The 20236-nt window shown below is 34.0% G+C and overlaps 1 protein-coding gene across 1 annotated transcript in view; it reads right to left on the bottom strand.

Annotated features, from left to right (window-relative positions):
* Positions 1-6: 6 nt before the first annotated feature.
* LOC106878394 (casein kinase II subunit alpha-like) overlaps positions 7-20236 on the bottom strand; it is a 68773-nt gene continuing 48543 nt past the window's right edge. Inside the window, 8 exon segments of the mRNA XM_014927589.2 lie at positions 7-1810; positions 2462-2548; positions 4078-4226; positions 13061-13161; positions 14059-14160; positions 16826-16936; positions 19338-19421; positions 19544-19657. Coding sequence (XP_014783075.1) covers positions 1710-1810; positions 2462-2548; positions 4078-4226; positions 13061-13161; positions 14059-14160; positions 16826-16936; positions 19338-19421; positions 19544-19657 — 849 coding nt within the window. The 3' untranslated portion in view covers positions 7-1709.

Raw genomic sequence — 20236 nt, 5'->3', positions numbered from 1 at the left:
TGTGTGTGTGAAAGAAGAGGTGGAAGTAAAAAGATAGAAGTAATTCTTAAGTTCTCAAAAACCTTAATAATACACCTAGCATTTTACTATCATAAAACTATATATGTACATATATATATATATATATATATACACACACACACACACACACGCATATGTACATACACACAAATATGCACAATATATATACACACACACACACACACTTATGTGCAAACATAGGTATACGCAAGCTCACACTTGTACACATATACACACACATTTCTGCATGCATGTACGCATGCCTGTGTGCATAGTGTGTTGTACATATACATAAACTGGTTTAAGTTGGGAAACAAACAAAAACATTGTGATTTGTTTTGTCACCTGGGGTTTTCATAAGCTTAAACTCATTACTTCATTACAGTAAAATTATGAGGATTACAGGAGAGCACTGAGTGGGTGGATGGGTGGGTGGGTGCATTGGTTTGAGAAGATTTTTTTTTTTACCATTGCAAAATAACTTTGCTATCTTGTTAAAAGTTGTTCAGAGGGTAATGGGGAATGTGAAAACTTAAATGGTTTTATGAAACGGGTATGGAAGAGAAAAGAAGTGAAGAAAGAAATGCATGAAAGGAAGAGAGAGAGAGGGCACAAAAGGGAGGGGGGACCGACAGATAAGCAATCGGTCAAAACTGGCAACAGTCACAAAATTTCATAGATTATTGATAGCAGCAGCTTAAGATGAGATAAGCAGTCAGTGAGTGAGTGAGTGAGAAGAGCATCCATATTATTAAAGACAGCACATTATTATTATTATTATCATAGTGGGCTTAAAGATTATTTTTCATTACAGGAGGTGAAGAAGGGTCAGTTCTTTTGAATAGTTTTCCTTAGAATAGCAATAGTAAAAAGAAGAAATGAGACGGGGGAAATATGTAGGAAGCATGTATATATTTTTTTTTTAAATATATATTTTTGTTTTCAACTAGGGATCAACTGTAGCCATGCAGCTTCACTTGTCTATCATTGCTAACTATTATTTCTCCTGTTTTTATATATAAATATATATATATATATATATATATATATATATACATAGAGAGAGAGAGAGAGAGAGAGAGAGAGAGAGAGAAAGAGAGAGAAGGGGGAGCAATTTTCTTAAATAGTTTTTTTTTTCGGAGGATTCCCCCCTCTTTTGGAAGGATGAGGGAAGGGGCATTTTATGCAATGTTTTTATTGTTTTATTTTTTAGTTCGCTATGGTTGTTTTCTTTTGTATTTTTGCTTTGTTGTAGTTGTTATCAATGAAAATTTTCAAGCCCTCCTTAAGAATGAATGTTTTACTTTTTTTCCTCCTTTTTTCTTCTTCCGGATAAATTTGGACCCCCACCCAGCCACACACCAGTAAAAATGTCTGCCTCTATTTTCCGATAAGGATTTGAAGAGGAAAAAAAATATATAAGTTGTGTTCAACGAAGGACTTTCCGCCGCCAACTGTTTTACTTTCTCAGTGGTTTAAATTGAACTCAGTCTATGTAAATCCAGGAATAAATGGTCATCGCCAGCCTCATCAGATCTCCAGCTGTTGATGTAGTAGTAGTAGTAGTAGTATTACTATGTGAGCAACAACCTGCAATAGGTCGTAATAGCCAGCCGAGTCAGTCGCCTCTTCCCAGCTGCAGCCATGACAGCACTAGACGACTTCTCACGCATGCTCCACATTCATACTTATGTCTGTGCAGCATTAGCAGAACTGTTCTGGATAGGAGATATATTAGAAGATACAACAGGAGAGCTTGGCATACCAGCTGTATTATTTACTCCTGATCCTAGAAAAGAAAAAAAGAAACAGGAATTAGAAATGTTGGCACAAAGTCAATATTTGATGAGAGTAGGGGGATGTCACCAACTGGAGTAATTCTAAGTACATTAGCTCAGTATATTTTAAACATCCTGGGATAAAGAAAATAATACTGTAATTTATTTCACCTGTCAATTAGTGCATTTGTACCAGTTCTTTACAATCTGAGTTAAAACCTCACCAAGGTCAATCTTTGCCCGTCATTGTCCTGAGGCCAATAAAGAAACAGTCAAACACCAAGGCTGATGCATTCGACTTTCCCCCTCCTATGCCGGACAATTACTGAAGTTGATGCTCACCATCCCTTCTCCCAGAGTTGTGCACTCCGGCTAACATTCGCTCGTTTGTTAACAAAGGTTCTCAACCAGGGTCCAATAGAAGATTTTTTATTACAATTTATTTGTAATGAATTGGTTGTACTTTTGCAATACACAGAATATTTCAACAAATCTTTTATAGAATTCCTAATACGATTAAAATTTTATAAAAATATAATGGGATTTTTTTTTAACTTGATGTTTCTCAGAGCAGAGTGAGTGTTAGGTTTTTCAATCATAGAACTAAATGCATCTTATAAGGATCAAGCATTTCAATGGTCAAGCAAGAAGTTTATAGTTACCTCCTATTTGTGATGAGTTATTGATAGGCGTAGGAGATGTATGACCAGACATTGAGGACGTCCTCCCCTGTTCTTTAACAATGGGATCTGTGAAAAGAGAAAAGAGCACATTTAAATAACAACTCATTAGTTGGCCATATTCAGAGAGACCCAAAAATATACCATGATACAAGTAATGCTGAGGTACAGATACTTTTGGAAGGAAACTTGCTGTCACTATATCTCAATGTATTCAAACACACATTCAGACCTATTTAATAAATATGTCTCGTCTCCACAGCATTTCATTGACATACATCACAATTTATGATGATGTAAAACAACCAATAAAAGTTTTATTAACACCCAGAATCAAATAACAAATGAACTATTTATGACAAACTGTTCCTCGTAGCTCAGTATTCACATTTGAAATAACTGATAAGTTCCAGCAAAAATGATTTATTATTTGATATGCTAGAGGCAACTTTAAAAAACATTACATCAGTTTTTCTTTCCATGCCTATATGAACTGGACAAGTCTTCTACAGCACAGCAACTGACTACATGTAGCAATCGCTTATCATCATTTAATGTCCATTGTTCATACTGGCATGGGTTGGACAGTTTCGCCAGAGCTGGCAAGCTGGAGAGTTACACCAGGTTCCAGTTGCCTGACATGACAAGGTTTCTATGGCTGGATGCCCTTCCTAATACCAACCGCTTGCTTTTTTCTTTTTTGTTCTCAGCACAGGACTCTTGTAGATCAATCCTCTTCGCCAGGGGGATTGATCTTAACACTTCTATTGTGGAGTACGGGTCTTCTTGAGTATCTTCCTCCATAAGTTTAAGTATCCTGACACCAGCTCTACCCACTTCTTTCACTGTCTTCCTCTCCTGCAAGATCAGTCAACTTCTGTTGCCAAACATTTCTTTACCCAACCGTCCTTACTCAAGCAGTCCTCTCTCTCTCTTTACAAACAGTCAATTCCTCCTTACCTAGTCTTTTCTCTTGCTCATTTTGCTTTGTCAATCTCTCTCTCTCTCTCTCTCACACACACACACACACACACACACACACACACACACACACACACACACACACACACACACACACACACACACACACACACACACACACACACACACACACACACACACACATTACCATACACACCCAGTGGTACCTATTCATTTCATTTCTTTCTGGCTTTTAACAATTATCTGCACTCACTGCTCATGTAACACAGTATGCCAGAGACAAGCCTCATACAATCCGCACTTTGCTTTTGGAAAGAAGATTTTTCTCCACCTCATTCTTACTCTGGTTACTATGCTTTAAGAACACCTGCCTCCATTGCTGATCAGGTCACTTAGCTAATGGAAGCAGTTGATTACTTCTGGGAATCTTCTGGACAATTAAAGAATTCATTGCATGGATGCTGTTAATGCTAACATCATTTACCCTAGTTAGTATGGAAAGTATACCTGGATTGTCTAAAATTATTGCCTGAAGTAACTTTTAGCTACAGAATTACTTCAGAGCAAAACTAAATACATTTAAATGCTACACATTCTCCAACCTATATGTGTAATGAAAATGCTGAAATTAATAAATAAATAAGTGTAATTCTCACAGAAGTAAGGGTGTTCCATAGCTTCTCTTGCTGTTAACCTTTCTTGGTGATCATATCGAAGAAGTTTATCCAAGAAATCTAAAGCTTCAGGGCTAACCAAATGTTGATTGTCACCATGTACAAATCTTTCCCATCGCTTTTTTGAATGTCTAAGAAAAGAACAAAGTACATATAAAGAATGAAATGGGGAAAAGATTAACCAAAATCTATCAGAGTTGAATTGTATAGAAATAATGAAAATACACATAAAAAGTATTCTTATGTAAAAAAAAAAATTTTTTTTTTTTAAAACTACCCAAATTCAAAATTTTATCAAAACAAAATTCTTCAAAATAAGGTTTGGAACCTCAAACCTTATCATGGATCTAGTAATATTTGACTGACAAGAAAACCAGTCAACAACTAAAATCTAATTACTCCAGGTGATCGTTTTTTTAATAGCCTGAATTTGACCAACCATAGAGATGATCTACAGTTGCAGAGTTAGGACACATATAGCCCCCCCCCCCCTTCCCAATATAGACACTGGATCAAATATCTGAAGAGAAAAAAAAAGAAAAACTCATTAACAACACAGTGACAATCTCTGTTTACTTTACAACAGTTACTGCCAATATCACCTTCATTACTTCATTATTAGAGACCTGCCTATACCGACTTATAGGAAACTTTTTTTTTTTATTTAACTGTCATCATTTTCAGTGAACAAATTACTCTCAAAAATATACTCGAAGTTTACATGTCTCAAACATTCCATCCTATAACTAAACTAAATCGACAGCATCAATCTCCCAGCAACAATTCCATTTTTCTTGGAAAGATGTTAAAATTATGGAATAATAACAGTGAGGAAATAAAATAATTTTCCAAGAATAAAAACTTTAAGTGTAATGTATGATAGAGAATTAAATATTCAAATTATAGTTGATTTACTTAGGACATCCTGGTTTACTCAAAACTAAACATTATGCTCCATTTAAGGCAACTTGTTAATAACATTGAAATTAAGAAATCTGGTACAAAGATACAAAATAACTACCAGTTTTTTTTTGGGGGGGGGGGGTACTTTCTCCCCACCCCCAGCCCAAACAAAAACCAAAGCAAAGAAAGCTACAAATGAGGAGTGGAAAACTTTCAAGCAACAGTGTAAGGGATTCCTTATTAAAACTTGTTTCCCATGATATGCCAGCCAACACAGGTGTAAATTTTTGGAACAAAATGTGATTTTTTTCATTTCTTCCTTTTTTTTTCAAATTTCATTTTCCATATTTTCAGGTAAAACTTTGTTTTGATCTGTCCAATCTCAAATCATCTTCAGGGTGTGTGCCCCCCCCCCCAACTCTTCAATAAATACATTTCCTTTAGAAATTACTTAAAGGGTGATTGGAGATTGAACGGATGAAAACTAAAGATTGGGTCAATGTTTAAGAAAATTTCCATTATGTCAATTTAGTACTGATAATTCGGTATAGTAACTACATAGCTAACATTGTTTTTAAAGCATTTAAAAATTGAAATTAAGAAGAAGAAAAAAACTAACAAGCATCCACAGGGCCATCCCATGATGTAAGCAGCTTAATTTCTATTCAGCCCAAGCAGGACTACATAGGCTGCAGTAATGAAGAGATGTGGGTAACACAACTTTTAGCAACAAGATTTGAAGCTTTTCTTAGACAATAGCTTTAATTTCAAATATATGATCAAAAATGGGTTGAATGAATGCTGAGCTGGTTATGAAAAAGAGGATGACAAAAACCAAACAAAATTTGGAAACCAAAATTCAATGTAATGATAGCAAGAAATAGATAATTAGATACCAGGATAAATGAAAAATAAAATCTATTATATAATAACCTTACTTGGAAAAAGTGGAAGTTATTTTATATATATATATAAAAAATAATAATAATAATTAAAAGAAAACTGCATGCCAGTATAGTTTGGCTCTATATTGTAGAAGAGAAAATACCAGCCACTGTAAACTTCCCAACAAAATATACAAAATATGCCAAATTTCATATTTGCTATAATAATTTGGAGAGTACAATATTTTCTCTAATGATGATTACCATTATGAAAAGACACTTTTCACAAGAACAAGAGAGTGAAGCTAATTATTGCCAGTAAACAGTTTTGAATGCTCAAATTAACTCGGTAATCTACTAGACTAATTTCCATGTCTTAGCTAACAATTAGAAGAGAAAGAAGGTTTTGATCCAAACTAGATTTGCTTTACAAACCAAACAAGTTTTAAAGATGAAAAATATCAAAATGCACAAATCAGTAAACTTAAAAACAATAAGACCAACCAAGGAAACATTCTCTTAAACACTAAATATATAACATATACAAGTTGGGTTTACTCAGCCATATCTACAACATTCAAAATGTACATTGTAACTGACGAGCTTTCTAAAATATTTGAGCTAATTGCAACAGAACATTTTACTAATCCAATTATATCTGGAAATAACTAACAATGTTATCAGGAATTTAGCCACTTCAAAAGCTCAAAATTAATGAAGGGGATACAATCAGGTTTTTTCTTGAAGCTTTACAATTTCATAAAGCACTCAACAACTTCACAGGCAACAAAAAGAGAAAACAACAACATTAAAACCATCTATGCTTATAAACAGACATGTTCAAATTCTTTTGAGGTATATTCCATTCACTATTTTCACCTTATGACAAAGTAATAAAAGTAATTCCTCAAATTGGTCACCAAAGATAATCAAGTTTCTTAAAACAACTGTATTAAAAGTGACAAATTTTAAAGAAGTCTTTCTTGTGGAAGGTAAAAACCACACAGTTTTATTAGCTATCATATTACAAGTAATAAGATTCATTCAGACTAAAGAATTAAATGCGGTTCATGTTTAGTTAAATAGATTGAAAAATTTGATCATGATATAATTTTTCATTTTCTTTAACAGGTTGGTAGAAAGTCAACATAAGAAATGAAGAAATAAAAACTGCATATAAAGCCATGCAACTGCATCATAGCAATATATCCTTAGGGCAAAAATCATCAGGAAACAGGAGTAAAAATCAAGTACCAAATAAGAATCTGTGCAAAATGTTGACAGCTGTTAGATGAAATTTGTACAAGAGATTACAATTAAAAGCAAGAAAAATTAATTGACTACAAACATTCAAGAACACTGAAGCATTGACATGAACAAAGATATTTTTAAATATGCAGGTCTTGAAAAGAAAGGCCCAAGTGCAGATGTGAAAAGTATTAAAGATTAACAAAAATAAATAAATAAAATTTATGTAATCATTTCTTTAACATTCCTAATTCAAAAACAATTTTGTTCCAGCAAGGAATGAATAAAAAATTTCATGCTGGACACTACCAATTAAAGATTTAAAGCAATTTTTAATGTCTGTTAGTTTTTATTCTTGCTAAATAGCAGAAAGATATCTCAGTGGAAATTTCTAAACCTTGAGAAAACATTATCACTATTGAGCTTACAAAAACTTATTTTCTAACCTAAAATGCTTTTGAAACAAAAACTAGATAAATTATCAAACTATACAAAATGATGGGTTTCTCTTTCTCTCTCATTTAAAAAAAAAAAAATCTGCACAAAAATAGACAAACAACTGTTAAGTGAAATCACGAAATTGCTTGTATTCCACTCTATAGAATGTGTAGGGTGTTAGATTTATAAAGTTAATAATTTGGCAACAAAATGCAAATTATTAAAGAGATGTTCCATGATTACACTAATTTTAACCAATAACATCTTGAAATTACAGACTGCTTTCAAGGATTGAGAGTTTTGTGCCAATATACAAGTGTCTTGTCCCCTGGGTCACACAAAATTTTGCTGATTATTAATAAATAAACACAAACCAAATGTCTTTTTGAAACCTTGTAAACAATAATCCATTATGAACTAGACATTTTGTTTGATGCACTCATATCAGTTATATACAAAAAAAAAAACCTTCACAACAAGCCCATCAAATTTCTTTTCTAAAAGTTAGGGGGAGAAAGAGATAGAGGGAGGGTATATTATTCCACAAAGAGAATGACTTCAAAATAGTGAAATTAGTAATCGTCTGGCTATTCGAGGTCTAGAAAACTAAATTACTAAATGGGGGGGGGGATACAATGAGAATACTTAACATAATTTCTATGTTTTGTATTAAAAAATAAAATGGATATAACTCAATAGAAAACAAGTGTCAGCCCACTTGTCCATTCACACACACAATTTCAAAATTTGAGCCTAGATACAACTACATCAAGGCACAACTGATTAACACAGTAAATAATATTCTCCTCATTTCCATTTGTAAACTGATTTTGATTTCCACTTGAAACTAAATTCCTTTTTACCATTAATACTTCTGGGAAAAGCAATAACAACTTATCTTCCTTCATGTTTATCTATAATAACTGAAGAACCCATGGTGACCGTGAAGGAAGCACTGGGCTATTGGTCTCGGTCGGTAGTTGAAATCAACCCCAACCTCCACCCCACGTGTGTGTGTATGTGTGGGGGGGTCAACAAGAAATTTCCTTCCCAGTCACACGGCTTCACATTCAACCCTACTGAGTGGCACCTTGGGCAGGTACCCTGTATTATAACCCTGAGCCAACCTTGTAGGTGGATTTGATAAACAGAAAGTGTGTGTGTGTTTGTGACAGTTTCTTTGCCTTGACCCTGCATGACAGTTGCAATCAAGTGCCACCATCAGGCAAGTGGGGTCCATCTTTAATCTTTCACAGAAACATGTCTGGCCATGAAGGGGGGGGGGGTATTACCTTACATGGAAACAGATGAAGGTCAGCAACAGGGAGGTGTCATCCAGCCATAATAAAATTTGCTTCAGTGAATTACATTCAACTCATTCAACGTTGGAGGAAAGGAGGAAGAGCACTCGGGTGGGTTTTTCTGTTTTTTTTTTTGCAAAAATCAACCTATTTTCTTACAAATGTGGAAAAATGAAATTCAAATGCCAAAAACTTAAGTGTAAATACGCTCTCTTTATATGAAGTACATTTTAAGCAGAACAACCAGCAGGAGGTTTGATTGTTAGCCACAAAGGGGGTACCACGATTTACAAGCAAAACCAATGGAGCTTCAAAGTGTAAATATGGATATATAAGTCATTATAAGAAAGGAAACTTAGGAATATTTAAGAAATTGAATGAATTAGTAACATGAAGGCAAGTTACCCAAACCAGGAAATGTAACTATGAGAAAATACTTGTAAATAATCACAACACAATCCAAGATTTTATTTTATCAGGTCATTAAGAATGAAACGTCAGATTTTCTTATGCACCAAGTTTGACAGTTTGACTCTAATCTTTGATCCTGACAATTCTTTGTTTTACAACATTGAAGAGTTACATCATCATTTTTCGAAATGCAATTCATGGTGTCTGATTATATTGTGAGTTTTCTCTTGTAAATCAATTTTTGCGAACCTATGGATAGATCAAAAATTTGTGTTGTTTATGAGTTCCAGACAGCTCGAAACATCATTGAGGTGTTTGGTGAAGATGTGGCGAATGAGCACACTGTACATTGATGGTTTAAGAAATTCCGGTCTGGTGACTTTACCCTTGAAAATCAGCCCCGTGGTAACCCTGAGACCAAGGTGGATATTGATGAGCTGGAAACTGTAGTGAAAGCAGATACATCTCAAACTATGCAGAGTTAGCAGCAAGGTTTGATGTTTTGATTCCAACTGTATTGGACCATCTGAAATAAATCGGCAGGGTAAAGAAGATGGACAAGTAGGTACCAGACAACCTGAATGAGTATCAAATGACAAGTTACCTTGAAACTTGCTGTTCTTTGCAGTCACAGCATAAAAACTAACCATTTTTGCATTGTAATGTTAAGCGTGATGAAAAATGGATTCTTTTCAACAATAGCAAGTGCTGTGCACGGTAACTAGATAGAGACAAAGTGCCAAAACACAATCAAAAAAGGAATATTCACCAAAAAAAGCTAATGGTGCCCGTTTAGTGGTCCAGCGCTGGTGTCATACACTACAACTTCATGAGACTTGGTAAGTCAATTACAGTGGATGTATACATCAACCAAGTGGATGAAATGATGAGTGAACTTATGCTTGACCACAAATTGCACAAAGAATGTTACTGAAGTTACAGGAACTGAACTTGGAATGTCATCCACCATATTCACCAGACCTTGCACCAACTGACTATCACGTTTTCCAGGCATTAGACAACTTTTTGCAAAGAAAAAACTTCAAATCTGAAGAAGATGCAAAAACAGCCTTTTTGTGTTTCATTGCCTCTTGCTGTCCAGAATTCTTCACTACCAGCATAAATATGCTACCAATAAAATGATAAAATTATGCTGAGAATTAAGGTGCATACTTTGATTAACTGCATTGCTTTTTGTTGAGATTAAAGCAAAATAAACTTTCAGTTCAAAATCAGACATTTCATTCTTAATGACCTGATACAAAAATTCTTTTGTTCCAGAATAATATGAGAGAGAGAGAGAGATAGAGAGAGACCAACAATTATAAAAGTTGTAAATACTTAAAATTTTATTTCTACTTCAATTAACCCATTTCACTACCAATTGCCATAGAAACCAATCAGACTTCAACATTTTTACAAGATATTAAAAATTCTCAGGTCACTTAACAGAAGGGAAGACATGTGAACACATACATACACTAGAGACAAGAAAAATATTCATATCATGTTAGATTAGAAAATGTTTTATTTTCGTTGCCATCAATTTGTTTTTGTTTTGTAATTAAAATTAATTAACTATTTAGGTTGCCCCACATGAAGTGGTTACTTTTAAAAATTTGTTTCTATGAATGCATGTCTGCTAAATTTTAAAGCATCAACTCTTGCTATGCATTTTTCTATATTATTTGCCAACATCAATTTTAGAAAATCTTAAATTCATTGCTGATTATATGAGGGTTTCAAAGTTTTTGCCTTGCTTTTGTAGATGCTATATGTAAAAGAAGTCTGGTTTTTAATTTTGTATGAACTTAAAACTCAATAAAAATGCATCTCTCAAGAACATGAACAAGATGATTCTATATATTTCTCGAGCTGGAGACAAGCACCTGAATAACGAGCCCCGTAGACTCCACCCACTGGTGGTCAATGATAAAACAGTGAAACAAGCTGCGAATGCTAATCCTAGGAATTACTGATTGAGCGCTTGCCAAAACCATCTGTAGGATGTCACCTTGCAATGAGCAGTAAAGTGAAAAAGATGGACAACTTCGTTCCACAGGAATTAAGCACTGCAAACAAGATTGTTTGACAATCTGTTCCTTTCTTCTTGTGCAAAACAACAGGGAACCATTTTCAAAAAGAATAATCACCTGTGATAAAAATTTTTTTTAAAAAGAAGAGAAGTCCTTTATTGACAACAGTAAAAGCTCTTTGCTATGGCTGGATCCTCACGAGTTGCCTGGACAGGTGTCAAAACTCTTTCTATCACCAAAAGGTTATGGTCACTATTTGGTGATATCATTAAGGAAGCATCCATTATTTGTTTCGGCAGTCAGAAGAAACAGTAACATCACAATCCTACTTACTGCCAGCAAACAGAGGAAATGTATTCCAAATTCACCATTAAACATCTGGCATAATCAGACAAGGGACTTTACTTTAGCATGGCAAGGCCAGACCCCCCCACACACGCACACACATCACAAACCAGACCAAAGCGAACTTACAGCAATATTGGATTATCCTTATATTTACCAGACTTATTGCCAATAGGCTTTCATTTATTTTGCTCCATTGAGAAAAAGGATGCAAACAATGAAGTAATGATAATATTTGAACAATTTATAGCTTCAAAAAAACAATCTTTTCAGAGAAGGAAATATATAGTTTTCCAAGGTGACATTGAAGCAAATGAAACCTTTCATGTGGGACAGCCTAATACATGTAAATAATTAAAAGCTATTAAAGTACCCAGCCAACAACTAATATCAAATAAAGGTAAAAAAAAAAAAAAATGAAAAAGGTAGTGTGAATGGTGTGTGGAGCAGAATGCAGAGCTATGCCGAAACTTTAATAGACGAAATGGGGTTACTAAACTGAAATTGGTGTGCTTAATAAGGTAATTAAATTGATTTATTATTAGGTAGTGTCCCTATCTAAACATTCAAGACTCACTAAAACAGAAATTTAGAGGAAATTTAGAATAGTTACAGTTCAAGGCTAATGTAGACTTGAACTTGAACACCTTGGCCTCTTTGCACAAGCCTAGAAATAAGAAAAAGAAACGAAAAAAAGTGGCAGCAATTATTTAAATCTAATTGCAATAATATGGAAGTGCTTAATTGGAGACTTAATATAATCAAGCAGGTATCAAATCCTCAATTTTGAAAATTAGTTTTCTTTTGATACGTTTTGTTTTTGTTATTTTTACATATTCTGAAATGTGAACCTCAGATTTCTTTTTACTCAACCAAAGAGCTAAATTCATGGTAAACAAGAATTAGATTTTCTGGCAAACAAAAGAGAAATTTTGATAGTTAAAAAAATTGCATTTTTAATTGCCCATACCAGTACAAGTGAAATTTAATATCTGAACCATTTTCTGATCCCACATTCAAAACAAACATGAAAATATGGAACAAGACCTAAAGAGCAAAACAAATTTGGAAAGCAATATAATACCTCTACAAGCTTAGATTAAGGTGTGTAAAACTGAAGCCCAATTTGGTACAGCTGAGCATTCTCTCTAGGGACAATTTATGTAATGAAACAAATTCAAGAAAAGCAAATGTTAAGCAAGGTAATTTACCTAATTTACAGAAATAAAAATAGTAAAAGAAAAGATCTAAATAGAGTGTCATAAAAATCTCTGTTTTACAGAAAATATATCAAAATGTAAAACAAATTCCAGTCCCCCTCCAAATAAATATAAAATGACATTCATATATTTCATATGACAAGTGCAAAGTGCTGAAAGCCGTGTAAGCATTAACTCACCTTCCTAAAATATCATTGAACCTAGGATCCAAATCGATTTGATATTTGTTTATATATCCATAAAGGTCATCTGTTCCTAAAACCTTGGCAATGCGAACCAGCTGAAAAATTTTTTCAAATATATCTACATTAATGCAAATTACAACAACAATTTCATAAGGAACAATGTAAACATCACAAATTTCAATCCAGAGGTTTATAATACAACCGTCACAATCCAACACTCCTCCAAATTAATCCAGTTGAAACCAGTTTAACCCTTTAGCACTTAGATTACTGTCAAAAGTAAGGCTTATTTGTTCACATTGTTTTAAATTAATCCAGCATTATGCCATAGCTTTAGGGGTGGGAGTAATAAACTTGGAGAGGGAGGAAATAAATATTAATAATAGGCATTTAACAGATCTATAATATTGGCTAATAATTCTTTTTATATGATGTTATTTAAAGTAAAATTCAAATGACTTTACATTTCTGAGTTTACCTGTACTTAACACTAATCAAAGTAGTTTTGAGAAAAACGTTCTGTATTAGATTTCGATATGAATCTTTTGTTGTGTTCAAAAATACTGCCTTAATATATTTATGAAAAAGACAGTTTTTTTTTTTCTTTCTTTTTTTAGAAAACTAGTCTAAATACATGATTTTTAGAATTTAACTGAAACACAGGGAAACCATTTTAGTTAAAAATCTGTTAACAAAAGAGTTAATCAGATGATTGTGTAAAGTAATGGGGAGAGAGGAAGAAATAGGAAAGAAATGGAACTTTATAGCAATGTAGGTTTGACACAAAATCAATGTGGCAAAAATTACTTTCTCTTCCTTAGTTTATTTGTAGTGATACAAATTTAGAGATTAGTCACATTTGATAATAGATATGAAATCTAACACCGTACTACTAAAAGATATAAGCAAATGTCTAGATTTTAAAAGGATTCAAAATCCTCTATAAACAAAAAAAAAAAAATCAAATTCACTGTTAATGAAAATCTACTGACCTGATCATAATTATCATGACCATGAAAGAATGGCTCTTTTCTGAATATCATACTGGCAAACATGCAACCTAAACTCCACATATCCAAAGAATAATCATACATCTGAAATGCAAGAAAAATTACAGAATTACTCAAGGTTGTCTCTTCTAAGTTTTAAATTCCATAAATACTTCTTTGAGATGTCTGAAACTTGGGACTTAAGGAGTCATTGCTAAATCTTTGTAACATATCAGGACTGTTGGAAAGACAAAGTTGATTTCTTTAGGAATATTATACACAATTTACTATGCCTATTAAGTTTTTTTGTTGTTTTTGTTTTAAATACATGATTTTTAAATAACATCTCATATTTAAAATGGTTTAGTTTCCTCTTTAACACAGAAGCATCAAAAGGATTTGTCTCCTACAAATTCTAAAATATTTCTAATGAATTATTTTTCAGACCATAGGTGCTTTAAAAAAACAGGTTCACAAAAAAAGCATGTTACAAATTGCTAAGTCCAGTCTAAATGCATTGCTGGATGCGCTAATTGGTACCTGTTAGGCAACCATTTGTATTAAATATGAACATATACACTTTTTAGCTGTCGGTACAATGTTGACTACCTTGAACAGATAAAGCAATTGGTCTAAGCTCTTGCTTCTCATTACAGCAATCCAAATGAAAGCAGACTTTTACAAAACAGATAAACTTTTGTCTTTGTGCTAAGACTACAAACTACACAGAAAGCAAACAGCAACGGAACTGGAATATGACAAAACAGATGCTGAAGAGCCGGTGACATCATCCAAACTGAAAACTCTAATAACACTAAAATGCTTGTAAATCGTACTTAGACATTTTCATTATGTTATACACTGAACCGCAAAAGAAATGTGATTTTTTCAAATGTCATTTTTATATGGTAAATTCTGAAAATTGCAAATTGTGTAAATTGTAAGTGTAAATATTCCAAGGCATGCTGGTTTATGGCTGAGACCTAAATTGTTGGTAACTTTTCAACTTACCCTGAAACAAGACACCAAAATGCAGTGCGTTGAATGCCGTAGGTGGCAGTTACAAACAATTGTCATGAAAACCAAAATGCATGTGCATCTCATGGAGGTTATGGGTATAAAAATCAACTTGAACTGCATCCTTGGCAACTGTAACTTGGACACATATCAGGTATGACCCGATTATCAGCAGCACAAGGAGAACAAGCTATTGGCTAATTGCAAGCTTACTATGTTCATATCAGCACCATCTACCACCCGCAACAGCAATACAGAGCATGCCTGTGGATGGCACCCCCAGGTGATCACACCCAAGCAGGACTGCTTCATCTACCTGCAACACCTCCGTGATTACTTCAGACCAGCCAGCGTTACAGCTCATGAGGCCAGTGGCACTGGACAGTACGACATTGACTGGCTGCCAACAACCTGCGTTGCCGTCGTCCTGCTTGAGGGCCTTTCCTCACTGCTCACCCCCCATCAAGCATGACAACAGTGGGCTACACAGCACCGACATTGGTGGCATTAACAATGAAGGTTGATAGTCTTGTCTGACGAGAGCCGGTACTGCATTTTTCAGCTCGGATGAATGCTACAATGCACGTGTCATGGAGAGAGACACGAGGGATGGCCAAAGCATCATGGTTTTGGGTGCTATGGGCCTAAATCAGAGGAATGGGCCCCATGTGTTCCAAAATGTTGGTGCAGGCAGAGGGAATGGCATTACAGCACAATGCTACGTTGACCAGATCCTAAGATCTCACATCGTGCCCCTCTTTGCACGCCACCATAGCCACATGTTCCAGCAGAACAATGCTCCCTCCCACACGGCCAGCATCACCATGGACTTCCTGCATCGGCACAGCATGAGAACCATGCCATTGCTGGCTCTCAGCCCAGATTTCAACTCAATTGAACACCTGTGGGATGAAATCCAGAGATGGCGGAACCAGGTTGTCCCAAGGCTGACAACTCGTGTGAAACTGGAGGCAGCTTTCCTCAGGGAGTTGGCACAGGTGCCAATGGCTTTTGTGACCCACCTCATGCATGCCATGTACCAATTGTGCATGGCCATTTTGAACACCCAGGGAGGCCATACATAGTATTGAACATGCCCTACAATCTCGATGTGCTGGATCCGCCCACTACCAGGACAGATGACAACAACCCATAGACTATGGTCAAAGTGCATCCAAGAAATTGACTTCATCAGATTTAACTCTGACATAATAGAATTAAAACATATTTCAGTCACACGTTTCTTTTGCAGTTCAGTTTATATACAATTGGTACTTAGCCCCATTATAAGTGTCCATTAGACAATTATACTGCACATACATTCTCTGTATATTTAAAAGACTTTGAAATTCCAGGTCAACCCCCCCCCCTTTTTTAATTGTTCTTTAATATTAGACATGCTGGCATTTCAACTCAGTACCATTCCACCTGCTGGGACCCAGAATGGAAACATCAATGCCTAGGATCTAAACATAAAAGCACGTTAGTGAAAGCTCATGAGGTTCCAATGTTTCTAAGAGCAAAAGAAAATCGTTCTCGACATCAGTACCTCAAATACTCAACAACTACCCATGCAAAGATTTCAGACTTCTGAAGTACTTTTTATTTAAATTGTTTTTTAATTGGCACAATCTGGCTTGAATATGATACTTTCGACTATAAAGAATTTTCACAAGTTCCAATAGCTCTGGCAAATTTGCCAATCCCTCAAATAAATACACATATTAAACAGAAGAAATATCTTGACTTTTACCTGATAATCCAATAGAAGTTCAGGACCTTTGAAATACCTAGATGCAACTCTTACATTGTATTCCATTCCAGGATGGTAGAACTCTGCCAAACCCCAATCAATAAGACGGAGCTGTAAATAAACATTGGTTTCCTAAAATCAAATATTTATGGATGCAATCTGCTACAACATTAACTTTAATAACATTAGAATATTTTACGAATGCATTGGGAGATCTTAAGTGCTGAACTGTTATAAAATAAGTTAGGAATCCTATTAGTAAAAAGATTATTATTTAGTTATAATCAACTAATACAAAAAAAAAAAAAAAATAGAAAGAGGGCTTCTACTTCATACTAGTTGGTCATGTTAGGATGGAGGCCTAACAATTACTGCATCAGTAATTCATATTTAGATATCTAAAATTCAAAACTATGCAATCTCCAAACATACACTCACAAATTTTATTTATATTTGTGTTTATGCTCATATATAAGTAATTGAGAGATTAGCAGTTAAGAAAAGAGAGTGAGAAGCAGCTAGCATGGGGGTGGGGTTTCAAATGAAGTCAATTATGTCGGATAATGAAAGATTAAAGAGAAAAGGACAACTATACGGTTTAAAACACTTAATCTCAGCAGTAAACAAAATACAGAATCTGAAACAAGATCTTTTCCCCACTTTTATTTCAAAAAGGTGTTACAATGTTTATAACAAACACAAAGTCAAATGATATGGGATCCTACAGAAGACATCCATTAGGGATTCTATTTATTCTAAATAGCTGTAGTAAAAAAGGTAATAATTCTAGTTATCCTCAATGGCTATTATTTTTGTCTGTAACGACAGTTTTAAAGTGGTAATAGCATAAATAGTTTTGCAGGAGGAGGAGCTGTGTTTTGTCTTGGTTTTAATGGCAGAAGTCAAAAAACTTCTCATATGAAAGCTTAGAAAATATTCAGTAATTTAGAATAACAGGTTAAAAGCATAAATGTTGAAGTAAAAATGTTAACAGACACAGTCCAATCAGCACAAATGCTCAATAATGCCATGTCAAGAAGCTAAAAATAACTAATGGACTAAGTTCACAGGGAAAATCACCAACCTCTGTCATTCAGATTGACCAAATATCCGTTGCACAAACAAGGGAGACTATGTATTCTATTTTAATGTACTGAAAATGCCAGTGCTAAGCTTTCAGGACTTTGTTGACAAAGTAGTGAGTTGTATTGATAAAAAAAAAAAAAAAAAGACATTTCATGAATGTGAACAAAGCTGTCTCCTATTATAGTGAAATAATAAGAGTTTGTCTTTTAGGTTGGGTTCCCACTTTCCCCATGCCCCTGTTTTGTTTGCAAATATAAGCTTTAATATTGCTGCCTTTGTATCTGTATGGGTCAATCATATTTGCAGCACCATAAACTCACCACATCTCTATCTTGCATTACCACTCTAAAGTACATAACTTCAGGTTTTCAATTAACTTGTGCTCGACTTTTCATAAAAAGTTAACATCAAATATTCTGGTTCACGTTCTTCCGTGTATCTATTTATTCCTTACACATGCTTCATAAATTACCTTTCACATGGCCACAGACTTATTTACAGCCTACCTTTACATCATTCTAGCTGTTGTCTTCACATTGCAAACACCCTCAACACTAATCAATTCACTAAATTAACGAACACCTGGGGTGTTCCCAAATTTCTACAATCTATCACTGCATCCAAAATGATTTTGCCTAAGGACTCAAATGAGAACAATTCCATTACCACTTTTATACAACAAAACCAAATAAAAAAAATTAGAATTATACAATAGAAGTAGCTCCAGAGTTGAATTTTTATTTATAAAACATCCCTAACCCTTTTGTTACTGTTGCAGATACACCACATTTGTTTCAATTAATTTTGAAAATAAAGATTTATATAAAATAACTCATCAAGCTGGTATTTGGAACATAATTAACATGACGTTTTGAAAGAAGATTTTAATGGAGCTCTGTTTAAAACAAAGTTTACATCATAGAAACGGGGGCCGTTCCAGGCAGGCTAGTATCAAAAATGTTAACGTGCCATTGAAAAGCCAGAAGCTGCAGTTTTGCATTTAGAGGAAATCCCTTTATAGATATATTGTGTTAAAAGGACACAATAGACATCAGAGCTAAGCAATACAAAAAATCACTCCAAAAGCCACAGCAATGTTATTTCCCCATTGCTGTGGCTTGTCAATGTCATGTCTCAGTGAAAACCCAAAAGAAGCATTTTTTTTTAAAGGAAAAATTCCCTTTTATAGGCATTTCCTTAACAGAAAACAATTCCATGTGCAATGCAGCTCAGACTTAGAATTAGACGTTGGGCATTTTTTCGTTTCTACACAAATCTTCCACTGGTTTTGCTATAATCAAGCAATAGGTTTTTATTTTGAAATATTAGACTTATTCTTTCTACACCAATGAAGGTCCCATCTTGAGATTATATTTAATATACAAAGAAGACAAAAACAAGTTGAAAAAATTTGTATAAGACTAACCTTTCTGTTTTCATGGTCAATCATAACATTATGGGGTTTAACATCTCTATGCATAATCCCCATACTGTGGCAATAATCTAGAGCCTGTTAAAAGACAAGAAATTAACTTAAGAACTAATCACTAAATATTTAAATAATAAAAATAAAACACTATAGAAACAAAAATATTGTGATGTTGCTCAAATATTTCAAACAAAGAAACATACCTTTAATAGTTCAAACATATAGAACCGGATGTCATAATCTGTGAAAGTTTGATATAATATCTGAAAAAGTAATTCAAAAATAGTTTTGTGGTTTAAAAATCAGTGTAAATAGATCTTAGGGGGAAACCCCCCCCCCCCCCCCCAGTTATTTAAAGTATTTATAGAAAAAAGGTAACATCAGAGCGTGAATGTAGAAAGAGCAGGTTTAAATGGTTGGCTATTTTCAAGATTGTTTTAATTAGAAAAACTCAGAAAACTTCATAACAAATGTGATTTCAAATAAATCACAGATTGCCCTATGATATCAGATACTATTTTATTGGTTTCAGTTACTGGACTGTGACCAAGCTGGGATACCACAATCAACCATTCAGTCAATCATTAGTTATTTTTGAATACAGCATTCATTTTATCAATCTTTGTCAAAAGTTACAGGACAAAGATAACAACAGTTACCACATTTGTATTTTTTTTTTAAGTAGAGATCTAATGGATACAATTAATTAACGTTCACCTACAATTGTTTCATTTCAAAAACAAAATTGAAGTTACAAAACATATATAAATATATAATTTTGCATTTTAAATACCTTGTATGGAAAATCAGTGTACAAAGGGTGTATCTTGGATAGAAATATCCCTATAAAAGTTTAGATATCCTTACTGTGATTTTTTATATATATATATATATAT

This window comes from Octopus bimaculoides, chromosome 17, assembly GCF_001194135.2.
Source record: "Octopus bimaculoides isolate UCB-OBI-ISO-001 chromosome 17, ASM119413v2, whole genome shotgun sequence".
NCBI classification, from domain to species: domain Eukaryota; kingdom Metazoa; phylum Mollusca; class Cephalopoda; order Octopoda; family Octopodidae; genus Octopus; species Octopus bimaculoides.
This window is presented reverse-complemented; position numbering and strand designations above follow the sequence as displayed.